The sequence below is a fragment of the Rhipicephalus microplus genome, chromosome 3 (assembly GCF_043290135.1).
Source record: "Rhipicephalus microplus isolate Deutch F79 chromosome 3, USDA_Rmic, whole genome shotgun sequence".
Taxonomy (NCBI): domain Eukaryota; kingdom Metazoa; phylum Arthropoda; class Arachnida; order Ixodida; family Ixodidae; genus Rhipicephalus; species Rhipicephalus microplus.
This window is the reverse complement of record NC_134702.1, coordinates 503792-518078: the sequence shown is the minus strand read 5'-3', so window position 1 is coordinate 518078 and position 14287 is coordinate 503792. Positions and strand designations below refer to the sequence as shown.

At 46.6% G+C, this 14287-nt stretch overlaps 1 protein-coding gene across 2 annotated transcripts in view; it reads left to right on the top strand.

Moving 5' to 3' along the window:
• Positions 1 to 14287, top strand: part of LOC119184597 (uncharacterized) — a 328559-nt gene that overhangs the window by 241899 nt on the left and 72373 nt on the right. For both annotated transcript variants that reach the window (XM_075888702.1, XM_075888703.1), the window contains one exon: positions 1709 to 1810. In XM_075888702.1, the coding sequence (XP_075744817.1) occupies positions 1709 to 1810 (102 nt within the window). The remainder of the gene's footprint in view (positions 1 to 1708; positions 1811 to 14287) is intronic.

Here is a 14287-nt window from a genome sequence, read left to right as displayed (position 1 = left end):
GTGCCCTCACAGCACGCGCGGTAGCGCGTGCTCGGTTATCGCCGTCGCAGACAGCACAGAAGTCTCTTTATGACCGTCGACATAGAGATGCCGTTTTTTCTGCGGGATCTCTTGTTCTCTTGTGGCTCCCATCTCGACGTGTTGGCCTCTGCGAGAAACTACTATCGCGATATGCTGGGCCCTACCGAGTCATTCGTCAGGTCACACCTGTGACCTACGAGATTGCCGCTACCACAAACTCATCAGCTGCTGCACCCAGAACGGAAGTAGTCCACGTTTCTCGTCTCAAGCCCTACAACGCCGACTCGCTCACTTAACAGGCACCGAGACGGTGTCTTACGGGCCGGGGTGATGATACGTGTATGGAACTGTCGCCCCGACACAGCTGAATTGGCACCCAAATGAAGAAGACGACAACGTGGTTGTAGTGGGTTGGACTCTCGAGCTTCTCCCATTGGCCTGCATGACTGTGCGCTCTTTAAGCCGTTAGCAAGACCAGCTCTCGGTGAATAAATCTTCCCCGTAACAATATATATATATATATATATATATATATATATATATATATATATATATATATATATATATATATATATATATATATATATATATATATATATATATATATATGCGACGCAACAATTTTTTTCGGGCCCTCTCCCCCCCTTATGTTTATCGTTGTCTCAAAAAGAAAAAAAATCGCCTGTGCTGCCCCGAATGCTGCCTCCGGTCTCGTATCGCAATACACGTGGCAGCCGCTTTTTCGTCGAAGTTTATTGTCTTCGTTTCTTTCCTTCGCCCCCCCTCCTTTTTTTTTCTTTAATGGTACCATCCAACCATCGCATAATGTCCATCTTAATCACCGATAGCCTATTCAAGTGACTTTCGTGCGTGAGAATCCTTCGATAATTCGTTCAACTTACATTTGAGGGCACTCAAAGCGCCGCACGTTATGCGGCAATCGCTTGGTATTTTTTTTTAATTTCGAGCACTTTACACCAACCCTGAAAAAAAAATTAGCCAGCATTGTTATCCTACCATAACTTAAAAATTTTGCTTCTGGATAAGATCCACAAGTCTTTTATTGGAATTTTTCTCTAGGATCAATTAAGCAATCTTTGTTAATTGCCGTGCTTGGCGAATCAATAAAAATATTCTGACGTACTACATATGGCTAGGAACAATGCTGCACTTGCTGGAGATTTTTCTTGATTTTTTTCTTGATTTTATTGATTGGTGCTTCTTAGCTGAAACACACTGTATATGCATTAGCATGCCATACATACCATTATCAACCAATGAGTTAGGGTTTAGTGCGTAAAATAAATAGGCAATCTGTTATGGTGTGGTCGTGGTGCCACTTAAAAGTGTCAATTCCTCGTGAATGTTTTTTGTGTCTCATTGCATCTGGATGTTTGTGGCATAATGTGGTGACAATAATGATTATGCCCTAAACTTACAGTATGATAATGATGGACACTATACAGGCTCTTGAGACCACCGGGGGCTCGTCAACTTGCACCTAAAGCCTCAAGCATTTTCGAATTCATCATGTGATCGAGCGTTGAAAAGTAAAATTTTTGGTATTGCTTCATTTGCCGAGTGTATGGGCGCGTGGGGGATAGCCTCCACGCGCCTCGGAACGCTTTCTATATAAGCAGAAGCACGCCCTTCGTTCCGCTCACGTTCATCCTTTGTCTGCTGGCAGAGCTACCTTTCCGGCCTACGCTGGATTTTCATATACTTCCTTGTCCATCTGAACACCACCATCCTCTCTCAGGTTGCGGAAATCTTCAAGAATTCGTTTCTGGTAAGTGTAACATTTGAATTTAGTTATGAATGAACATCGTTTCGTAGAAAAGATTGCCCCGGTGGAAATTTTCAACTCAGAGGCAGGGAAATTCATTAAATACAAAGAAAAGTGGGGTCACACTTGTAGGTGCAGATCATGTGCCATCGATTGATTTCAGGAGTGCTTGCTTGCAAGAGAGTACACAAGCTCTATCGATATGTCTATGCAAAAAAGAAATTGTGCTCAGAGCTGAGCAGATAGTGTACTGTAAGTGCACCAACCTAGATGTACAAACAGCAAATATGTACAATGCATGCCTAAAGCTTATTTTCTTAGAATTTGGCCTTTTCGATCTTTAAGCACACACCTCATAACTCTATTCCTTTAGCATACATGTTCGCTGCCTACTCAGCAGACCGGTCATTAGCTGCGACGAGAAATTCTAGCTGTAGTAACTGTGTATTGGCCTTTTCGATCTTTAAGCACACACCTCATAACTCTATTCCTTTAGCATACATGTTCGCTGCCTACTCAGCAGACCGGTCATTACCTGCGACGAGAAATTCTAGCTGTAGTAACTGTGTAACTTAATTCTAACAATTCATGTACGAAGCCTGAAATATTTTTAGGCCAATTACCTAAATACATATTACCTATGATATAGGCTCACGGCTGGGAATCAAAACTGGCGCCTCCCCTGTCGACACGACGCGACATTGCACTATTGTGAAGTACTCAACGTAGCATTGCGTAGCGAGAAAGATTCAGACCTGCACGTATCCGCAATTGTTTACTTAACAAATTTAGCCAAACTACATTGCTCTCACTGCGCGAGCTACCTATCGGCAATGTTCCACATCATGCATTCACTTCATTTCAAGATAAGCACTACTTGGCAAGCGCCGCATCTGACGGCAGAGTCAGACCCTTGTCCTGACGCCACGCTAAAAAACTCGAACGCCGCAACACAATGAGAACGAAGCTCATTCAGCGGTTTTGATGTTCAGTTATATGTATATCCTTGTTAGCTTTGAAGCATCTTTGCACATGGGTTGAAAGCTTTTGATATGCATGAGTGACTTGTTTTGTTCGGACCGGATCATATACCTTGGTTGTGCCGGCTAAGACACTCGCAATAAACGATGCAAACCTTACTTGATAGGCGTTGCTTTTGCCACTCGAGGCCAGTTAGGTCACCTGGTGATAATTACACACGCGAACCACGATTTAGCGACGAGAAAAAACAAAACACCAGAGGAAGCGAGCAGCGCGAACCAGCTGCGAGCCCCCCATCTGCAGCAAAAAAAAATGCGTCTTTTTACAGATGACGATAGTACTACCAGCGCCATCTCGCCTCGCGGTATTGCAGCTAAGCACGCCGCCGCTACCTATTTGCATGTTATTTTGATACAACAGCCCTAGGTTACAGTATCCGTTCTCTAAACTCGCAGGTGTTCTGTGACCGCACCTTATCGTTGTGGTCCACTCGTGTGCGCGCGTTCCTTTCATTGTTTTTTTTTTTGTTTCTAACTTGTGTATTGATTGATTGATTGATTGATTTGTGGGTTTTGACGTCCCAAAACCACCATATGATTATGAGAGACGCCGTAGTGGAGGGCTCCGGAAATTTCGACCACTTGTGGTTCTTTAACGTGCACCCAAATCTGAGCACATGGGCCTACGACATTTCCGCCTCCATCGGAAATGCAGCCGCCGCAGCCGGGATTTGAACCCGCAACCTGAGGGTCAGCGGCCGAGTACCTTAGCCACTAGACCACCGCGGCGGGGCAGTGTATTGATTAATTCGCAATTTATACGTTTAGAAGCAGCACTCTAGCTGTCCCCGTAGTGGTTCTAGCTGCGGGAAGTACTGTATAGTGGTTGGCTCCGGGATGTTCACTAGCGAACTTCGAAATGCACGCGAGTCCATTTGCATCCCCATCTGGGCGCATGCAAACGAAAGCAATATGCGACACGTAACCAGGAGAACATAAGCCTTATTTTTTCACTTGATCATCTGCAGTGGCACCCCACTTCACCGCTGCTCAGCAACTGCAAAAATGATTCGTCTGTGACGAGATGATGCTGTCTTGTATACAGTTCAAGAGTTTGCAAATAAAGACCAAATACGGTATGAACGGCGCATGCGATGTCCCGTGCAAGTTTTCATCGTCCTTCAAGCAAGTTATTATCATACTGTCCACGGATAACGATAAAAGGAATCAGGTGCATGCAGTCATCTGGGTGGGTCTAGCAAACAGCTGATGGAAGCGTGCGAAAAAACCTGCGGATTACTGCAACGTTATTACAGCAATTTCTCACACCTACATACGTCACAGTTTATTGCAGCAAGGCGATGGCACTGTCGCGTGTCTCACAAGAGCAATGCCAATACTGTGTTTTATCAGTGTATCATCACTGAAGAAACCATATGATACAGACAACAGCTCTTGCGCACTCTATTTTTCTAATGGGAATAATGTTCTTTTCTGGGACTTCGGGTTTCATTTATAGTACAGCTAAATCACTTCGACGGCCACTCTTCTATTTCAGGAGCTTTTAGCAATAGCACACACAGTACTTCCCACCAATAATTATTGCACTATTCCTGATGCTGCCAGTGGCCTCAACTGCCAATTATTCCATTCACATCATACGTGTTATACATGAAGTGGTGTACCTATTGACGCACACAGAAAGCCTCTGTGGCATACATCCAGGGGCGTAGGCAGAAATTAGTTTTGGGGGAGTGGGGGTGGAGAGGCACCTCTTTGATCTGGAGTGGGGCTGGTGGGGCAAATGGTCATCTTCTTGCGTTCTGTGTGCCGTGGAGAAACAAAATAGTGGGGAGAGGGGGGGGGGGGGCACGGGCCTGGTGTGGCATTCTCTGGCTGCGCCACTGGTGTCTGGTGGCATGCCTTCTTCACTGTAATGCCAGAATTCACCCTCAGATGGACATGTCAATTATGACTACTGCAAAGATGCCTAAATGACTTGCTCGGAGACGAAAATTGCAATTTACATGCAAGTTTAGCGCTCAATAACACATTTAAGTAGCTGTATTCCCACTTTATAAAACCAAGAAACGAATAAGTAAACTCGTGGTTATGTTTTTTTCTCAGAATCAACGGTACGCTAAAGCACCAGATGTAATTAATCCAGTCCAAACATTGCTTTTGAAGCAATTCTAGTCTGCTAATACAGGAAAATCTAATCTGCAACGAAAATGCCGTTACTTAAGAGAGGCAATTCATTAAACAAAAACAATGATGGTGCAGTTCATCTAGTGAAAAAAGTGAACAGTACAATAAAGGATATAACTACCTAGTTATACAAACTACCTAGCACCACACACTTCGCCAAAAGCCCATCAGCATACCATTTAACTACTGGCAGAACTAGAATTGGGCCCCGCTATAAGAAAAACACTACCCTGGAATCCAGCAGTGCTGCGGAATGGGCATCTCCATTCCAGAGATTTGTAATTTGCCACGATTCCATTCTTTTTACTTCATTGGAATGAAATAAATTAGCCGACTCCCACTCTGGGAATGGGCGGGCAGTTGAATTTCATTCATTTCATTCCTCAAAATTAAGGAAGGCATCATGGTAGCTTCTTTTTTTTAGTTAAGAACAAACGCTTCATAAAAACTGACGTCATCAGATGCATTAACAACTGTAAAAGCACGCAAATTACTGTACCAAGGTCGAGGATAGTAGCTGGATGACATATCATGTACAACCACGCTACTAATATCCATAGGGGCAGTTCTCCCACTACATATAGTATTTGCATTGTTAGCATGCTTGAACGAATGGCTATACTAATCTAGGAAAAAAGTGTGAAAAATCTACTACACAAATTCACGGAGATGGGATGACGCGTTACTAGCAATGGATGTCTTAATCAGAAGCGTAGAAAGACACAAACAGTACAAAAACACGCATCTTTTTGCCAGCAGATTAAGTGATCATCGAGGTATTCTACCTCGTGGTTCTCTATATGTCGGATCTTATGTACGCATACTCGTACAGCGGTTGCCTGTTTTATTAATATTTTTTTTGTATTTTGTGTGTATATCTTCCTACGCTGTTGATTAAAACGTCTGTTGCTAGTATCGAATCATGCAGTCTCGTTCGTGCCTGGTGTTGTGTTTTTTTTTTCGTGCGTTTTTCGAACATGAATTTCGACCAATTCGCCGAACTGTTCCTGCTGATTCGGCTTGTTTCAATGTTTTTTTAAGCTTAAGTGTGCTAACGCTGAAATCCCAGCATAGTTGCGCATACTTATGCTGAAAAAAATAGTGTTTATTTATTTGTTTTTGTTATTTATTTACAGTACTTCAAAGGCCCAAGTGAGGGGTTTTACATGAGGGGTGGTCTATTATCATCATCTTCATCATCATTAGCCTGTCTACGTCCACTGCAGGACAAAGGTCTCTCCCATGTTCCGCCAGTCAACTCGGTCCTGTGCTTGCTGCTGTCACTTTATACCCGCAAACTTTTTAACCTCATCTGCCCACCTAACTTTCTGTTTTCCGATAACCCTCTTGCCTTTTCTGGTAATCCTGTTAGTTACCCTTAATGACCAGTGGTTATCCTGTTTACGCGCTACATGCCGAGACTTATGTACATTTCCTCTTCTTGATTTCAACTATGATATCCTTAACCCCAGAGTATTCCCTAATCCACTCTGCTATCTTCTTGTCTCTTAAAGTTACACCTACCATTTTCATTTACATTGCTCGCTGCATCATCCTCAAGTTAAGCTGGACCCTCTTTGTAAGTCTCCAGGTCTCTGCTCCATACCTAAGTACCGGCAAGATGCAGCTGTTATATACCTTCCTCTTGAGGGATAGTGGCAATCTACCTGTCACGATTTGAGAGTGCTTGCCAAATGTGCTCCACTCCATTCTTATTCTTCTAGTTACTTCCAATGGCCGCAAATTCAAGGACACGGGCTTCAGCGTGGGCGAGGACTTCTTCCCTGCCGTACGTCATGCGCGCAAACATCTCATTGCTTTTGCAAGAACGAAGTCAACTGCTTTCACTGTGCGCTTCAAAACCCTCTTTCTCGGAACTAAACGCTACGTCTTTGACAAGACATTGCAGTCTGTGAAAGAATTAAAATAGCAATCATCCCGTCCTCGACCAAAGCCAACCTCTCCACAAATTGTCCCCAAATCAGGTTTTTCGTTTTCTGTGATCTTTACTGATATTAGAAGTATCATTTCAAAGCGCGAACATATTTCGAATGTGGCTTTGTCATCCAACAGCGACTTTCTTATATTAACCGAAACATGGTTAAATAACAGCGTCTCTGATCAAGAGGTCTTGGCCGATTTGCCTGATTTTAAGCTATTTCGGAAGGATTGAAAAGATAACAAGGGAGGAGGAGTTCTTATTGCCATAAACCAAAAAATATCCTACTCGTTAGTTAACCTGTCATCTGACCTTGAAATAATTTGGATTCTTTGTTCTGCTAAGCCCCAGTCAGTATTACTTGGCGTCGGGTACAGGCTCCCTAACAGCTGTCTCGACTTTTCTAATAACCTTAACGACGTCTTAAACGAAGCTGCAAAAACGTTTCCCAATGCTCCCGTAGTTTTGTTCGGTGATTTTAATTTTCCGGATATTAACTGGCTTAACCAAACCCATGCCGTCACAGGCACAAGGCGAAGCCGGGGCTTTCCTGGATGTTTGTTTATATTTTAATCTTTCACAAATGGTAACTGCACCAACACGCATAAAACAAGAGTGTGAAAATATTTTGGAACTAATACTAGCCAGTCATCCAGAGAACATGGTCTCGATTACTTATCTCCCCGAAATAAGTGACCATAAGGTCATCCATACCGAATTTGCATTTAAACCGTTAATTCGTCAAAACACCCAGAAAACCATTCGGTTGTACGACAAGGGGAATCATGAAGCAATAAATTTAGCGTTCAACGCATTCTTATCCAGTTTAGAAACTACTTTCTTTTCCCAGTCCGCCGAAGAAAACTGGACACTGTTTAAGGACAAGGTCAATGAATTGACTGACAGGTTTATTCCAAAATCTCACTTCCGCGCAAACTTCCAAAAGCCATGGTTCTCTGAAACTCTGAAAAGATTAGAAAACAAGGAAAAACGCCTGTTTAGATTAGCAAAAAGACTAGAAGACCCGCAAAAGTGGCTGAAATACTACGTAGCTGAAAAAGCTTATTTATGCGCAGTACAAGACGCAAATAATTCTTTTTTCAACGTTGACTTACCAAGCATGCTGACTAACAACCCAAAAAAAAATTTGGCAGGTTTTGAACCCCGCGCATACTGCCCCAATTACTCTTACCAGTGAATCGAGTCACGTATTCACCGATGTTTAATGCGCTAACATCTTCAACACCACTTTCTCATCCGTGTTTACCAAAGAAAGTAACGTGTCATTTACAATACCACCACTATTGTAGAATGTGCCATGCCGCCGGTATCGTTCACTGCTAATGGAATTATGTGCTTAATTGACACATTAAAACTTTCCTCCTCTTTTGGTATTGACGATATCAACTCCAAATTCCTTAAGAATACAAAATATATTTGTGCATCTTTTCTATGCTTGCTGTTCTCACAGTCACTTTTAACAGAACGTCCACCAGATGACTGGAAGAACAAGAAGGTCGTTCCAATTTTCAAATCAGGTAACAAAAACTCGCAATTAAACTATCGTCCCTTATCTATAACCAGCGTGACCTGTAAAATCATTGAACTCGTCATCTAAACGCATATCATTGACTTTGTAGCGGTGAGAGAAGAGAGACGTGAGACGGCGCCGAGGGCGGCCGACGGGGCCGTGCTGATCTCGCCACTTTATTGCACGCCTGAAGAGGAGCCGCGGTGGCTGTCCACGTCCGACGCGCCCGGTGCGTGAGCTCGTTCCAATTCTCGCGCAGCTCGAGCTAGCGCCAGCTGCGCGAGAGACGCGGCGCGGTGATGGAAAAAATGATGATGGTGATGATGGCACTACAGGGCTCCCCCCCTAGCGCTTTGCGCGATTTGAAGGCATATGAAAAAGAAAGAGACTATATACATGAACGACAATCCGCAAGGTGTCCGTTTAGGAAGTCCAGTTTGTCAACGTGTAGTGACCATCGGGAACCAGTGGGTCTCTGGTGGGCGACACTGGGAATGGCGCAGCGGACGAGGGTGGCCAGGCAGGCACGCTGTTGGAAGGAGCGGGCGAGGGTCGTGATGAAGGGACACCCTTGTCGACAGCGAGCCCCAACAACAAGGTGAAAAATGGCCAAGGGCTGAGAACACACACTGGCCGCCCCGGCGCGGCCGATTGTCGCGCGCACTCGGACGCTGATGCTCAAAAAATGAACTGCAGCATGAGCGCAGCACGGCCAGTTCAGAGGGTCCAGCGTTACCTCCACGTTGGAGCTAGCGGGAACGACGACAGGGAGTGCGGTCAACCCTGGCAGTGCGCCCACCGTGCCGGTACCGTCGCTTCCGGTGGCACATCACCGGGCGCGGCAGCCGCCTGGTCGGCCGAGCAGGGTGCAGATAAGTTTGAAACGGTGCGCTCTGGACCGGCGAAGTGCGACATGGTTTACAGTGACAACGAGCCGGCCCAGAGGGCACTGACAGACCGCTTTCCCCGACCTCTGACGACGCGCGACGCGTAGGCGTACGCCGATAAGTCGTCCCGCTGTTCGAGCCAAACCCGACGTCCGGTGATGCGAGACCGAGCGGCGGGCATGCGGCGTCACAGCCGTCATGGGCCGTCGACGGCGCCGAAATGCTCGAGCACACGCACGCAGTGGCAGGCGGATGGCCCAACTGCGCATCCGTTGGGGCACGCACGGTGTGCTCCACCCGCGGTGAGCCAGGCGTGCGGCCCTCGGGACCCCCTGACATCGCCACAGCATCACGCACGTCCAGCCGTGCATGTCCAGGGGCCCGAACCCCCGCAGGACACATCGAGGATGATGTCTGTAGGCGCCGGCAGTCCACGAGGCCCTGAGCAGCAGGCACCGGTGTGCAGGGGAAACTGATGGCGTGGAGTGTCACAGCGGGCTCTGGGTCCACAGTGCGAGTGGTGCCGCGGGCCTCCACAGGCGCCGGGACAGGCGGGGAGTCTGCAGGAAGGTCAGCTGGCCCAGCCGAGGTCGTCATGGAGTCTGGTGGGGCCACGGTGTCACGTGCCGTCGCTTTCGTGGAAAACGTGCCGGTGGCAGGTACGTGTGATGAAGCTCTGCACGGGGGCTCTGAGGGAATGTACCTCTCGGAGGGAAGGTCAGTCGCAGTGGGGGAGTCTTCTACCTCGCGGTCGTGATCAGGTGCAGGAGTGGATGTTTCTGCTACCGGATCAGGTGTAGAAGTAGTCGAAGCCGGGGTACCGAGGTAGCGGTCAATGGAGGGCTGCGGACCAGTTCGTACCTTGCTCTGCGACGCCGGGGAAACCTGCCTGGTGCGGGTAAACGGAAGCGGACGGTATGTGTTGCCGCTGCGGGCGAGCACCGCAGTGCAAAGGGCATCGTAAGGCTGCGGGCTGGTGCTTGAAGTAGCAGCGAGATGGCACAACTCTACCGGAAGGGCGTCGAGAAGAATGGCGTGCATCAGCAGCTGGTCCGTGATGCCATTCACCGCAAGAACGGCGTCGAGCTGCATAAACCATACCTTGGGGTAGGTCGATTGGAACGGCGGCACTGGCGGGCAGAGTTGCGGGAACATGGCAGCGGGCCGTTCGGCGAAGGGCGTGTTCTCCGGGTCACCAATGTAGCGGCGAGAGAAGAGAGACGTGAGACGGCGTCGAGGGCGGCCGACGGGGCCGTGCTGATCTCGCCACTTTATTGCACGCCTGAAGAGGAGCCGCGGTGGCTGTCCACGTCCGACGCGCCAGGTGCGTGAGCTCGTTCCAATTCTCGCGCAGCTCGAGCTAGCGCCAGCTGCGCGAGAGACGCGGCGCGGTGATGGAAAAAATGATGATGGTGATGATGGCACTACAACTTTTTCCATCCAGCACAACATGGGTTCCGCAGAGGTTTCTCTTGTGAAACGCAACTGGCCTTATTTGTTCATGATTTGCATACTAACTTGGACTGTAACTTACAAACAAATACCGTATTCTTAGATTTTTTCAAGGCGTTCGACAAAGTACCCCATTCTCGACTGTTACTAAAGCTTTCCCAGTTAAATCTTCACCCGAACATACTAAATTGGTTCAGGTAAAAAATTGCGCTGAAATAGAAAGGACACCACAATCTTCCACGATCTGTTTAAGTGTTCCTTCTTTGTGGTGTCCTTTCTATTTCAGCGCAATTTTTTACCTGAATAGAATGAACCAACTAGCCCCTCAAGACGTCCTGATACTAAATTGGATCAGAGAATTCCTTACAAACTGCTCCCAGTCTGTTAACATCAACAACCGTTCCTCTAATCCTCTTCCAGTAACGTCCGGAGTACCCCATGGTTCGGTTCTTGGCCCCCTTTTATTCCTTATATACATAAATGACTTGCCTTCAAACCTAACCTGTATGTAAAACTCGCCTGTTTGCTGATTACTGCGTTATATATGACGCTGGTACTGACATTTAAAAACAGTCATCTTTACAAGCTAACCTAAACTGCCTCCAATAATGGTGCGAGCACTGGCTCATGGAACTTAACCCGAGTAAATGTAAAGTCGTTTCATTCCATCGCTGCCGCATGCCAAACAGCCGCTGACACTGTACAGAAGCACGAAAAGAAAGTGGACCTTAGTTGTTCTCCCAACAAATCTGAGCCCTTAGTAATCAGAACCCAAAACAAGAAGGATGACCCCTACAGTGGAGCGCGCTGCGCAATCGATATCACAGTACATGGGAACGGTGTCCCCACTGTTCGCACAATCAGGGTTTTAGGAATGTTCATCCAGCATAACACTCATAACACAGAAGCTCTCAACAAGTTACAGGCATTCTTACAGCAAACGACAAGGCTTCTAAAGAGAGTGGCAACGAAAAATCTGGGAATTAAGGAATCCGAGCTATGCAACTTAATCCACGCTTTTGTAATCAGTCGAGTCACCTACTCGTTCCTCTACTACCAACTCAGAAAAAAAGATGTGGAAAAACTAAACTCCCTTATTAGACAAACATATAAACATGCCCTAAGACTTCCCAGATACGCAAGCACAGAAACACTACTGCGCCTTGGTATCCACAACACAGTGGAGGAACTAATACAAGGGCATTTAATGGCCGAAAAAGAAAGACTCTCACTAACGAAAGAGGCTTGCACATACTCAACCGTCTCATACGACGCACTAGTTACGCGCTCAACAAGGTTTTCCTGCCAGCGGCAACTTGTGCAGACATTATAATTAAACCCCTGTCCAAAAATATGCTGGCAGAAATACATGACGAGAGACAAAAGGCAAGAGCAGAATACCTCACAAAACAATTTCAGAATCACCCAAACGTAGCGAGAGACCGTTACACTATATGCGCGGTGACCGGCAATGGGGAACTTAATACTGCAGCCACCATAAAAACGGCCTCAGCATTAGAGGCAAAAGAAGCCGCCATCGCGCTGGCCACCACAATTCCGGCTATTAATTCCATCCTGAGTGATTCGAAAAGAGCGCTCATGAATTTTACGATAGGCTGTGTTGGGTCAATCGTCGCCAACATTATCAAAAATAAGGAACGAGACAATAAAATACAACTTATATGGGTGCGCGCTCACGCAGAAAGTCCAGGGAATGAGGCGGCCCACCGCCGAGGTTTAATCAACCGGGGCGTGGATCCCTCAACCCTGGACTCCCCGCAGGAAAGGATCACCTCGTTTAACGAAATTACAGCGTATTACCGACAGAAGCGCAAGACATACGCGGCCCCTTAGGCAGATATGTCAAGAGAACAGGCCCCGATCTAGAGGCAAATCCAAACAGATTCTTTGCCCAGCCCTCATCAGCTGTCTAAAATTTATCCAGAAGAAAGGTAACTTAGAAGTACTTGTTGTTGGGCTAGTTGGTTCGTCATACTGAGGGGTAATTCTAGACACCTAAAGCACCACAGGAAGAAATAATCACAGAAAAAGAGCCGCTCTTTCTCTGTGATTATTTCTTCCTGTGGTGCTGTAGGCGTCTAGAATTACCCCTCAGTTATCCAGAAGAGATTACACCAAACTTCCGACATTGAAGCAGCGTGAAAGCTACCCAAAATCACATTCTTTGGAAATGCGAAGGTAACCCCCCACCAAGAACAATGCTGCCAGCTTCCTCCCTTGAGGCGTGGGAGTCTGTCCTGTCGTCAGCTGACAACCGTCTTCAGGCAGAAGTGGTTAACTGGGCCAAAACACCCGTGGCAAGCTTTAGCCACCACCCTTCGAACCACTGGCAAATTAAGTTGACCGACCTTGCTATGGCATCAATAAAGTTGTTTTTCTCTCTCTCTCGACGGAAAAGTATGGTGAGAGAAGGAAAGGCTAAGCACTGCAGCTACCTTTTCCTACACTCTCTCGCGCCATGTGCTCTGGTTGCTAGGGGCGAGGATAAGCGCGCGCTCCCGCAGCTGTTGCTATAGGAAAGGGAATGAAAGCGGTGCGTAAGAGCGGCACCGCGGACGCCGCAGACAATGCTGGATGCCTGACATAGCCCGATTAAGAAATGCATTCGCATTTAAAAGCTGGCAAGTTATATGTAAACCAGTCACGTAACTTCTATAAACTCCCATGTATCCAGTAGTCAGTGGCTCGTTGCCACCGTCGCCACCTACGTATGGAGGGGACAACTAACACCAAACAAAAACAAAAAATACAGCATGATGTCAAAACCGGAAGTGGTAGGAACGTCGTGCATTTGTCCTACATGGCGCGACATAGAATTTTTTTCTTGATTGCGTATCTTTTACGTGACGTTTTCAGTACGCGACTTTATTCCACCTTGTGGCTCGCTAATTGCCTGTGCGAGACGGAAAGAAGACAAACAAGGAATATTTAAGAAGCAAGGTTATTTCATTAGCCAAATAGTGTACTTGCAATATACACCGAAAACTCTGCAGATAAAATTATGACCCAACATTCACGACCATATTAACATAATTGTTTGAAAACTCACGTTGCCAAATCATGCAAAATCACTGCTGTGAGACATCAGCCTTGATCACTTTATTAAACATGAGGTACAGCGTACGGTTGCTTAACGTGGTGCATTCACGGTCACCAAAGGTGAGGGCATGTCGGCCTTCCGTATTGAGTTAATGTACAGACTCTAGAGAAAAAGTAAGGGCGGAAAAGCTATAACTACCAAAGCACTGACATCTTGAAACGTTGTCATTGTTGCCATTGCAGTATTTCAAAGAAGTGCAAAATCATCATCATCATCATCATCATCATCATCATCAGCCTGACTACGTCTACTGCCGGACAAAGGCCTCTCCCATGTTCTGCCAGTCAACCCGGTCCTGTGCTTGCTGCTGCCAATTTATACCCGCAAACTTCTTAATCTCATCTGCCCCTAACCTTCTGTCT